Source organism: Aphis gossypii, chromosome 2 (assembly GCF_020184175.1).
Source record: "Aphis gossypii isolate Hap1 chromosome 2, ASM2018417v2, whole genome shotgun sequence".
Classification (NCBI taxonomy): Eukaryota; Metazoa; Arthropoda; class Insecta; order Hemiptera; family Aphididae; genus Aphis; species Aphis gossypii.
Genome location: NC_065531.1, coordinates 52945838 through 52959679, shown reverse-complemented (window position 1 = coordinate 52959679; position 13842 = coordinate 52945838). Strand labels below are relative to the sequence as shown.

Genomic DNA, 13842 nt, shown 5'->3' with positions numbered 1-13842 from the left:
GCATAAATAATGATGTTCATCATTGAAATTAAATGATTATACATTTTATAGTGACATTAATTATTGCAGTACATAGCAGAGCTGTGTCCACTTGCTCACCTTTTTTGTTTTTTTTTTTAGTTTACCTACTCATTATACTATTATATTAGACGAACATACATGGCTTTTTTTTTTATAATAATACAATATAATATTAAGTACCTATAGTAATTAAATAGCTACATTGTTTTATGTTTATATATAATTACATAGGTTGTATGATAATAAAATGTTTTTTTTTTATTTATTTATAATTTGCATTAATAAATCATGTAAAAATAATGTAAAATAGTCAAAATAATATGCTTTTATTACCTAGATTTTATGTTGCATTAAGACATGTATATAAAAAAATTAATTATTTTATGGTATAAATTTCAGTTATTTAGTCATAAAAATGATGCTACATCATAATCACAATATGTACTCAAACGAGTAATGTTTTTAATGAAAATTTCAATACCTGCAGTTCCTACTCGTAATTTTGTATGTGATAACACTGATAACTGATAAATATAATAGTAATGTATAAAAAATAAAATTTAAATTTGGTGTAGCGCTGTATAGTATATTCTGCGCTGCTTTTACGACTATGCTCCTAAAACAGAACTTAAAAAAATAAAACAGAATGCGATCGTGATGTACACATGTATATTAATATATAGATGTTAAAAACAAGAATGAACGCAAAAAATACAATAAGACATGTGTGCGCAATAAAATATATTATATAATACGTAACTAATAAACTTCCGACCGGCAAAAACTACAATACAATAATATAAATAATATACGATGCATATGCGATAGAACATTAAATGTTTATATAAAAATATATATAAATATTCTAAATACGTAGGTGTAGGAATTATTAAATAAAAGACGCAGCCGTCGTCATCATCAATGCAACGCATATTATACAGAGCTTTTGCCACGGCGGCCGGGTGTTTTCAGCACGGCCACTCACCGTAGTTCCTTCCAGAAGTCAACTGTGCGGAACTCTTGTGCCGTCGGCGCTGCACTACGGACCGCACGTATACCATGGTAGTAGTATAACTACCGCTAATAGTGTAATATACGCGACGAGCATAATATATATGTATATATGTGTAGGAATAGCAGAAGTAGAAGACCCTTTGGCACCTGCCGGCGAATCATTGGCCCGGCAAATTCCGGTATCGTGAGTATGTGTGTGTGTGTACGCGCTGGGTTCTTTACGTTTTTTATTTTTGGTCATTATCGGCCGCGTATAAGACACATGGCGCGACGACGACGACTAAAGGTTGCAATGTTATTACGACCGTGTGTGTGTGTGATACGGTTTTCTTCTATGGGAAAAAGCACAAGGTGCTAATACCCCCTTCTGCAGGACATATGGCGCCTTTATTATTGTGGGGGTGTGTTATCCTGCACATAATAATTCGTCCGCACAAGAAAACAATATTATAATATTATATATTGTTGTAGTACACACACGCTGTTACGGGCTGACGACCACGGTCCGGCCGGCGGCGAAGAGCACATGATGGGTATTGTAATAATATATTATATTATGTCGTATGGTCGCGTCTTTGTCGCACGTTTCACATTTTGGCGGGCGATCTATAGAACGAAGATGAGTGTAAACATTATCCAAAACCATCCTAGCTGCAAAAGCTGCATTTCACCGGGTACTCTAGATCACCGTTAACGAACCTAAAAAGTTGCTATTCGTACGACAAAATATACACAACAAAATCATTCGTAATAGATGTAGGTATTGTGTATTCGTCATTATTAAAAAAAGGTTTGTTGCTAAATTATAAGAGTTCACGTGGTAAGGTGTATACCATGCGTATGAAGCAAACGAGTCAAATCGTACTGTATACACGAGCTGTTAGTAAAATCCAATACGATTATCGGTTTGATCTTAAATCGAATTTAAACCATCTTAAAATAAAATCTCTCATCAAACCGTAAATAATAACCGTAATAAGGTCATTGATGTTTACGAACAAAGAACAAATATTCGTAGAATTAAAAATAATGATTGAAACAAAATAAATTTTGGACGATGAGTTATGTGCACCACTACCAACGGTGCATCATACTGAAACGTACATTACGATGTAATCACGGCTTTAGACTATTTATATCTTGTATGGTTTGACATAACCTAATATATTATATTTTTTATGATTTATAATACTATAATAACGATATGGCAAGAGATTATAAATAATTATGATTTTTTTTTATATTTACCATTACCTGTATTTTTTTTTTTAAATACCTATTTAATAAAATAAAATTGTATTTACGTTTTAATTAGGATTTTGCAAAATTGTGTTTTTGAAAATCTAAGGTCCTTGCTATATTTACACAACTGTCGTTCAAAATCCGATCAAAATCCTTCAATTCATAGCAAATAAAGTTACCTTTAAACAATTATTTTAAAGCGTATAATTACAAATCAATTTTAAACAATAAATTAATATTATTATTTTAAAATAAGTCAAATACCCATTTCAAACATATCTACTTATATAGGTACATATTATGTATGTTTCTATATACTATAGCGTGATTGTATTTTTTTCACCAATTTTTACCTAGGGCACCAACGGTATAGTAGATAGATCCTCTCAACTAAACTCTTGGACATGTTTATATTGTGTTATATATGTTATTATAATAATATATCGGTCGTTTATAGTTTTATTTTTCGTTTATTAAAATCTCGACTGCAACTCGTACCTGCAACTCCTAATTTAAGCGCACAAACGCTACAATTTTATCTATTATCGTATACGATCGTCCGTCCGATCAGTCGCATGGCTGACCGCGGGGACACTGTGAAGCCTGTTTGTTGGGGTTGGCAGCGGAGGCCGTGTTGACCGCGTCGTCCTTGCTACCGCCCATCGTGCACACCTTTTTGCAGACCATCTCGCCGGTGTCGATCATCTGGCCCTGCACGTGCGTGAGCATCACGTACGTCCGCCGCGCGCTGACCGTCGGCTCCACGCCGTGGCCCAGTCTCGGCGGTCGGCTAGTGATCCACACGCGTTCCACCACTCCCTGTCCGCTGGGCGTCGTGTCCCTGTCGTCCCGCGATGCCTGCACCACGCACGAGTCCAAGTTGTACGTAAAGTTGGTGTTGAGCTGCGGGTCCTCCAACGGCGCCGCGGTCCGTTTGGACTTACTGTCGGTCATGACGATTTCCGCTCAGCGGCAGTCGCGTCGATCGGACTATACTAAGTCAATAAATAATTTATAAAAACGACGTGACGTTATTTCGGTGTCCGCGAGTCGTGTGAGTTGTGTTGTCGGTTCGGGAGCGTTTGATTTTTGAAAGTCGTTGCTCTGTATAGATGAAGTCGCGGTCCTGTATGATATTTCTGTACGATATAATATTATAATTTACGTGCACAGCAGTCAACTAGATCGACGGTTGTCACGGGTGACGAGTGATTTTTTGCAGCCGGACCTGAGAAATAAAATATTGTCGAGTGCATTATAATTACCACGACGGAAGATCGATATTACTTATACCTAACTGCACGTCGTCGTCGACAAAATATAATATTATAATATTATTAGAAGACAAGTTTTTTTTTTCCCGATTATCACATCATTATTATTAATACTGTACTATATAATAAACTTATATAAACTTTTTGTTATTCACAGAGACGATCGCTTTGCTCACAAAATTAACAGATTTGATCTTTTTATGCATTACTGTAGTTGACAGTATATTAGATATTATATATAGCGTATAATGACACATTACATTATGGTAGTTGCGCGTATTATATGTTTTAAAATTTATAACGTCGTCGCAGGGTTTAAGGACACCTGTTATCGGTCATTTCCGTGTATTCTTATTTTAACGTCATCTTAAGGAGGAAGGACTGTCGTGCGAATTTGAAAAAGACGCTTGTATATTCATGGCCTGCATGGTGTACGTTGGATTTGAGAAAAACAAATTCTGACAGTCGACTACAAAAACGCACGTTTTAATTTCAGTAACGCTGCCTGAAAGGGTTGAGGAGGGGCTGTTTTTGCGTGTATATCTATTATAGCCCACTAGGTAAGTACTTACTATGTATAACATAAAAACTACTTCCGTCGGAAATACCCGGAGCGGAACCAGTCTTCGTCTATAGACTGTCATCCGATAATCTATTGTATATAATATTATAATATATTATTATTATGTGCACGCGTGTCGGACGATAAAACTGCGGTGGAGGTGGTGAGGTGGTTGTGGCGCGTAGGCGGCGAACGTCTCGGCGGCGCGTAAAGGTCGGCGGAAGAGCAAGTCGTAATAAACGCCGCCGCCGTCGTCGTCGTCGTCGCCGCGGTCCGGTGGCCACGAAAGGTTTCCGGCCGAGTCGCGTGGCCGGCGGACGACAGCTGCAGCTGCTGCTCATCGCAAACGACAAAATATATAATAATTATTGCCTTTAGCCCGCACGCTGCCGTTCCGCCGAAACAAAAACATTTTTGTCGTATAATGTACACGATAATTGGGTACATTATATTGTCGTCATTGCGGCAAATGTATGAGTATGAGTACGTGTTTTTGGTTTTGAACTATTATGGTACCTACTCCTTTTGGTGTATACGACAATGTGCACAATATTATAATACCATATAGTTGCTGCGTATAATATGACAACCGTAAAATATTATTTTTTGTATCCATCACAATGGATCATAATGTTTATGTACTTATCGCATAATATTATTATGATGGTTTCATAGACGGCAGACGCGCGTCGAGTGAATGATATAGAACATGATGGTCTTCGTTGTCGTTGCTATCACCTGCGGCGGGTTGGACTACGGTCGGTTCGTGTCAATACCCATATAATTAACGTGGCTTTTATTTTTTCGAACAACCGAAACGGACATAGATCGCGCGTGGTCGTGGTGGTAGTTTAGACTAGTGATTCTTGGTCGGTTTTGTCTATTGCCGCTCGTCAAAGGAAAGCGGATTCCTATGCGACCTTTAAAACGTGTAAAACTTACCGGTTTACGTCAATAAAAACGTTGCCAAAAATCATTGTAAAGTTCTTTCACCCGCTTATTGACATTAATTGTATAATTATATCTTGTATAATATAACTAATATAAGATGTAACTTAATTAATTAATTGTATTAATATATATTTTATACTTTTTTTGAAAAATGTACTTAGGTAGGTATATAATTTTAGTAATAATCATTTACCTATAACTCATGTTTTATTTTGGAATCATAGCACATTATGTCATCCAGGAACTTGATTAACACGAACTGATCATTGTTTTGATGTGATTCTTATCTTACTTGCTCGTATCTTCGTATATAACTTGTATAATGTATAATATACTGAATGCTAATTAAAGTAATTAAACAATTAAAATACCACACAATAACATAATTGCCACAGGAAATTAAGCCAATTATTTCAGAATGAAGTCAGAATGAAACAGTATTTTATTTTTATATTTAATTATTATTATTTCTTTTTTCTTTACTATCATAGGGTTGAATTTATTTAAAAAAAAAAAACAGATAACAATATGTTGAATAATAATAATTATTGTAATATTATTTTATATAATTAACTGTTATCAATATAAATCAATATCAATGAACAGTAGAAAAAACAGCGTAGGTATATAGAAATATAGAATCATGGTATAAACAACTTGACTAATTTGAAAATTTCATCATACATAAAAATTAATAATATACCTATGTATTGACTAGTGGCAAAAAGTCCTTTTGAAGTTATGAATAATATTTTTTAAATTACAACAAAATAGCTGTATTGAAACTAATTAATAATTAGGTATAACAAATTAATCGTTTATGAAAAAAATAAAAATAATATAAACTTTAAAATATTTATGTATAAACCAGAAATCAATCATAAAGTTGAAGATTGTAGCATTTTTACTGACCCAATAAGTGATGAGTATTGACAAACACGCGCAAAACAAAAATATACCTACAGTTCATTGTAAAATTAATACATTTACAATTCGTACCACTGTATACAGAATTTGAAAATATATTCAAATGATTTGAATATTTTGTTAGTTTTATAATTATTACCATAATATTTCTTCAAAATGTCCTTTAATTTATTTTTATTTTCATGATTTGTAACAGTATTCACGAGCATTTGATAAAAGTAGAACGAATAGAAATCAAACTGTTAAACTAATAAATTAAAAAAATAATTTTTAAAATGTATAGAACAATCATTTGAATACATTTTATGCTCATTTCCCATGCAAATTGTACATTTTTTTTGCCTTTCACTTTACTATTATTAATATTCAATACAGGTAACTGAAAAGTCATACATTAGGTACCTACTATTATAATTTATGATATATACAAAAATGCCATTACTTTACCTTTATTTAAAATATTATGCTATTTGAATGTATTTATTATTATTATTATTTTAAAACTCCTTATGATATTTTGTTAAATTGTTATCCTTTTCATTCCCAGAATTCATTTTTTCTCTGATAAAATATTATTTTAGACAGACCAATTGGATGTGTAATTTTTTAGCGTTTTCCGAGTGATAAGAACTTATAACCCGGGCCTCATTCCCGTAGCTGAAATATTCCACTCGATTTGACTCTGATCGTAAGTACTACTTATAACGGTTCATTTGTAACCGATTCTCGACAAAGCGCTAAGCCAGGGCCACCGCGTCACCACGAGCTTCAGCAGCGGCAAAACCCACCGGATTTGTATGGGTAATACAATTAGCCGGGCACTACGTCCGGCCCGGTCGTGTCTTTTTCGTACAATTAACCCAGACATATAATCCGCGGACTGTACCCATACACAATAAAGTATTATAATATACCGTGTACCGCATCTATAGTACTACTACAACGTTTTACGCTTAAGATTCACCGATTTCAAAAGTATGCTATTCGGTATTAGAGTGAATCGACCTATTCTATGATTTAAAGGTAAGATTATTGTCTAGGGCCCCGCGTAGTCTTTTATCGATGTTATTATTTTTGAATAAGTGATGACCTTTTTGAAACTATTTTGAAACGATCATAACTCACTCACGTTTATTATATCTATATCTATAAATACCTACGACGTCCTCTTAACGTTTTCACCTGGACGATATTATTATTACTACAGTACAGGAACGGAGCACGCGCTTCTCGTCCGTCGTCCGAGACGATCTCCGCGCGGAAGGCGGCCGGGACACGCGCCGCGGCGTACGGTTCCGGTGCGTTGGCCGAAAAAAAACTTTCTTACATTATTATTATATTATATATTGTTGTATTGTGTGTGTACGCGCGCGTACTATACGGTACGCATGTCGTGTGCCGCGTCGACTATATAATATTATAATCACCACCGGGCTGCCGGTAAGCCGTATACACGGTCGTTTCTCTCGTGTTATTATCGTTGTCGTTATTATTATATTATCGTACGGCCGAGGCATTAATATACGCACTACAACTGTATATTACGGGCTCGTGTTTTTACAATTAAGTAAGTAAGTAAAAAAAAAAAAAAAAAAGAAGGAAATTATACGGCGAGGGAGAAGAGCGGGTCGAGCAACATATAATGAGTGAAGAAAAAGAAGAAGAAGAAGAAAAAAACAATCGGTTTCGGTCTGTGGACTTGTAAGTTTATTGGAGCGGCATATGTGTGCGCGCGTGTGTCGAGGGGGCACGCGTCCGTCTTTTGCCTGTTATACCTGTGTGTGTGTATGTGTGTAAGGTACTTATTCCGATGCCGTGCAAGAAACGCGGAGGAATATACTTCGGAGGAAGAGACGAATGGGAGGAAGAGGAGGAGTATCGCGTTGCAGGTACTATACGGCAGTACTAATTAGTGGAGGCGCGCGACCGAGGAAAAACCCGTGCTCCGCGGACCGGCACTATAGCCGCCACTGCCGCCACTGCCGCCGCCGCTTGTTGCTGCTCTTCCACACACACACACGCGCGCGCGCGCGCGTACTCGTCGCCGATAACAATCTTTCGGGTCAGCCTCTGTGACGCCGGTACCGCGCCACCCCGCTCCGCCACAGCTCGTCGTCACCGTCTTGACAGTGCCCTCGTGCCGTCCTAAGTACCACCGACCATCATAATATATAATATAATAATGTGTATAGGTACTGTTTGACGTTATGTGCCGTACAACAGTGGTAATGTTTATAACTCTAGTACACGAGTATTCTCAGGTCCGTTACCCCAGTACCACCAAAGTAGGTATATGTACCAATGTCTAAGTCAAAAATTAGTCCCAACGCTTAAGAAAATCCATTTTTTTTTTTCAAGTTTTGGGAGGTGTATAAATGTTTTAATTAGAATTACAACTGGTTACGAATGAAATAACAATCGATAGGATATTTTTTGACTTAGATGTATACTTTAGTGGTGCTGGGGTTACGGACTTTATATAAATCTCCCGGTAAGCGCTATCTGTGCCATCCGGCAACTTCACGCACAATATCCTCCAAAATGCCGCATTATCAATCATAATAATATAATATTATTATATTGACTCTGTCTCTAGTTCCGGATATACCGTGAGATTTGTCAAGACGTTATCAATCCTGGACGATTTATAAATCACAGAGGATGCGTGGAATAAAATGCGCGTTTTTATTTTACCCTGTGACTTGGGGTGGTGTTACAAAGCAAATCGAGGGATGTTTTTGTTTTGAATGTTCGATCAATATTAACCACTCATCTGTGTTTCTAGATGAAATAAAAAGAGTTTTTTTTTTTAAATGCCTTTCCTAAATAAATCGACTAATTCCATCAAAGAAACATATCTAAGTCCCCAAACATGTGATTTGATTAATAAATTTCCAAGATTGATACGTCTTGACAAATCTTACGGGATATCCGGGACCTGCCGAGACAGAGTCTATTATAACTATATTATAGGTGTTCGATATAATTATAATAAATAATACAGTAGTATTATTGTGGTATTTATATTAAATGTGACTTTTATATGTAAACAGTGTAATCTCCGTCCGTTATTAAACTATAGTTACAGTTTGATAAATTGCAACAAAATGCACATTTTACCTCCCCGCCAGACATCGAAACTGCACCAACATAATATGTGATATTATTCTCCAGACGAGTTCCGTTACCGGTAAATATTCGGAAACGCGGTACGATAATTATTCATCCGTAAGTACGTCGTCGTATTGGATATTTTGGAGGATTCGCCAACATCCTTTCGTGGATGGAACATTACCATTACGCTGGTCACGATACTTTCACCTTTCGACACGGATGAGTCGCAATATTGAATTACTATGAATTATACCGATGATATTTGAATTGTATTTACTTATAAATAACTATTTTATTTGCGATATTAATGAATTTGCGATCTTGTATTTCGTTAATGTAAATTGTAAAATAACATATTTTTTTTTAAATTTCCATCGTTCATCGATTTGCAATTTAAAATTTTTGTAATAAATCCTACCATAACTTACCATGTTTTTTAATTGACATTTTATATTATTTTTTTCAACGTAAGTCATAAAAAAATATTTCATAGCTGTTATTAATTTACATACGATTTATGTCTATTATAAATAGATATAAAAACATAAACTGAACAACTTGAAAATTAGAATGACTTTTTAATAATACATACTATTATGTTATTATAATGTTTTTTCAATATTATTATTTTTTACGGATAAACTTAATTTGAGTATGGTCATAACTCATAATATTATTATGTACTTCAGTGACTCAGTGTACTTTCTTAAGTCGTGATAATAATTTTAAACAAACAATATTTTGCATAAGTGTTATATAACTTATCCGATACTTTAATGTATTTTCCTGTATAAGTGTGTTTATACGTACAATTTCTATTTCATCCTATTTATTTTACCGACTATAAGATTTAGGCAAACTAACAAAAAAAAATATGCTTGTTTTGATTTTTAGTTTTATATATAATTAAGAAATTATGTTCTTTTTATATATATTTTTTTTTGTTCACGACTTCACGTCCCACATGCAGCTACCGAACAAGAAAATGATTTAAAATCGATTTGAGTGAATACCATCTCGTATGCATTATCAATCTGTTATTCACAATAGTCGATATTTTATACATAATTTACACACCATGAATATCTATGGTTTTCCACGTGAATGAATCCTTGTGTGTAGTGTTGCCAAATAATTGTTTTCGCAAAACAAATTTTTCACACTATTTATGACTTTTTTATGAGTGTTTCAACATGTTAGTTGTTAAACTAGAATGTGCAATGAATGACTTTTTATGCAAACTGCAAAAAGGCAATAATAAAATATAAATAAGGTAATTACAATTGTATAGTTTTTACTTTTAACCATTTTCATGACATAATTTCTGTTAATTTATCCATTTAAATAAAAAATATTTAAACTTGTGTATTAAACACTATACTTCACTGCAGTTCACTTCAAAATATTTTGAATAATTTATTTGCAAAAATGTGAAGGCTGAGATTTGTGTATAGTTACTAATCTAAATACTTAATATGTATAACATGTGGTCATCGGATCTATACGTTGTATATATAGTATACAATAAGTCCCTCACAATCTGCTCTCGTGTGATATAGTTATTACTTTTTTATTTTAGAATAAACATATTTAATTTATAATCATAATAGAAATGTCATTGCAGATTATATTTTTTTTCATAACATATATATAACACATACATTACACAAGTAAGCCAATGCAATGATTTTGTTGACAATTATAGTTGTAAATACATTTTATGAGTATTAAATTGTTTAAAAATATATCAAAATATTTAGTATATATTATACTCTATAATATCGTAGCACGTTTTTATGTATTATAATGTAAAATTGTCGTAAAAAAAGAAAAGATATATCATATATGCATAAACTACTTTAGTACGTCATATTTAGTTTTATTAAATGATTTTAAAACACGCACAATTACTCCATTGCTTCAGCTATAAAATTTAGTATTTTTATAATATAATAGCAAATAACATAACATATTAATATGTTTAAGTACTGAGAACTGAAAGTTAATAATTTAACCACTGACCACTGCAATCGAATTTTGTTTGTGATTCTTGTTTTGTAAACATTTGAATAGACAACGTTATGCCCTCCATGTGTTGTCTCCGTCTTATTTACGTACATCATAGCAAATTCGCTTTTAGCAGAACTCATTTTATGTTGTTAGCTTTAATGTTATAGTAGCTATTATCGAACTTAAAGATAAGAATACTATCTAAAGCATCAAGTATGGTTTTATTTATATTTTTATTTAAAAATGAGTTATATACATTTTATATTTTTAATATTTTACATAACTTTAGCTCACTTTAAAATGAAAACATCAATATAATCCTACATTATGCACCTGATAATATTCTTATCTTTAAGTTTGATGATACGTAACTAATAAGTGGATTGACTCTAATAGTAAAGCTAATAACATATAAAAATGGGTTCTATTAAACGCAAATTTGTTTTGATATATGTTAGTAAAATGGAGACAGCACATTTGACTATGCCGTCCACTTAACACTTGTATAATATAAATCGGTGCCATAGGTACATAAATAAACAATAAATGTATTTATTGTTTCATTACGGACAAAGTCCAATACGCGGTATACCTAATTATAGTAGTAAATGTATATGAGTAATATAACAAATAAAAATTGAATAAAAATTATTGTACATTAATAATACATTAAAATCAGTTAAGTTACCGATGTTTTATACGCGTAAAGCCCTAAATGTATATCATTTAGTATGATGGTTTGGACAGCAACGATTGAGTCGTCGATGTAATCGAACGATTTATTTCTCTTGGCGCATTGTTTCAAAATAGTAATTCTCATTTAGCTGTTGTTGTTGTATGTATTGACGTTGGGTATATGAAAAAAAAAAAGGACCGATCGATTGGGGAACATCGAAGAGCAGTGGGCATGAAAAAAAAAATACAACAGATTACAGATAAACTACCGGTGTTAGAGAGTATTACCTATACCTAAAATAGGCGCGCACACACACTTAACATCACAAACAATCCATGACAGCAGCATAATATAACACTAGGATCGTAACGTACAATAGTATCCGAATATTTATATATATTTATATACATGTATATTATATTTGTTTCTAAAAAAAAAACAATACTAAACCTGTTGCATTAAATCGGTTTATTGTTATTACGACGTTTCGTCCGGTGACTGTACCCCAAAAAACCAATCAACGGTCGACCGATAGATTACTGACGGATGGACCTAAAGACGATTCTAACCGCTCGAGCTCTCTCGCACACTCCACACACTCTTCATCGCACTCACTAAAATGGTATTTTGATTCGGGTTATTTTTGTTTTTTTTGTTTAGCTCTTATCATTACTATCGCTAGACCAGCGCCATTATAAAAAAAAAACAAAATCGAGACACGATGTGGCTACCGTGTTACGCGCATCCACGTCGGATTTGTCAACTGTTACTATTATTACTGCAGATGTACAGTTGTTGTCCTCTAATGGAGCGTTGTCTGGGCGCGATAATTGGATTGTGTAGAATATTAATATTATATTATAAACTCAATACAAGTGGTTTTCTTATTATTTGTATTGGAGACAACATATCGAGTTCGTTTGAGGTTTGTCAACATTTTTCCATATTGAAGACTTTGACTAATACATCGATGTAATTCCGTACAACACCTGCTATATAATATTTTATTCTTAACACAATATCCTGAAAAACGTTCGACACTCACAATATAGGTAGGGATATTAATATATTATAAATATATAATAAAATTGTTTAAAATTAATTATATACATCAGATTATAAAATTTAATTTTGTGCAATAAAAAAATAAACTTCATATAGCGTACTGTGTAATGAAACTTAAGATAACGTAAGATAACGAATTTATTTTTTGAGCATCAAACTAGAAATTGCATAATTTTTATTTCTATTACCTACGTTACTATTTTTATAGTACTTAATACCAATACGTCAAACGTATTATAAACTATGCTCTCCACTTACAGTAGCGTACATAGAAATATCCAAAGTTGGTGTATTTGGGGGAGGTTATATAATCATGTTTTATTAGAAACAATTTTATGGTTTTATGTATGTAGTAAAAAATGCCACAATGATTGGACATCTGTGTTTACATTACTGTTTACTCGAACTATTGATTGATAATATAATTTGGAGATAGATATACCTACTTCAAATAATTCAAATAGTTTTAAAAATATTTTATTGTCTAGGCGATCTTAATTTGATCGCAGAGTAAAGTCTATACTCTATACAAACTGTTTATTTTAAAAAAAAGTAAGCAAGAAAACCTAAGTTAAATTATTAGTAATTTATATTATACAAATTAAATGTTAAAATGCCTAGGTACATTATTTTTTTCAAAAATTATATAGTTGTATGTAGCTTTATAAAGTAGGCCTACTATATTACAACTATGTAAAATATTAAAGTTTAAAAATACTCATAAATTAAAATATCGTAAAAAAAGCTTTTCGAACATAGTTGGTTAAGTAACTATATGTCTAATATATTATTATTAGTCCTAGAAGCAAATTATCACTAAATTAGTAATAGATATTACTTAATATTATGTATTATTTATTTAAACAAAACAAAATTCGTTTTTTTTTCTAAATTAAATTCATAATAATATGATTATTTATACTGAGTTAAGCCAGGAAACTCTGTTAATAGACACTAAATAAGACCTAAAATTAAATTAAAACAAT

General features: G+C 32.8%; 1 protein-coding gene across 1 annotated transcript; it reads right to left on the bottom strand.

The window, feature by feature from the left end:
* Positions 1 to 2727: 2727 nt before the first annotated feature.
* On the bottom strand, positions 2728 to 3473 carry LOC126549925 (uncharacterized). Its single transcript, XM_050200398.1, has one exon. The coding sequence runs from the start codon at positions 3229 to 3231 to the stop codon at positions 2845 to 2847; it is 387 nt and encodes a 128-aa protein (XP_050056355.1). The 5' UTR covers positions 3232 to 3473; the 3' UTR covers positions 2728 to 2844.
* Between the last annotated feature and the right edge of the window lie 10369 nt (positions 3474 to 13842).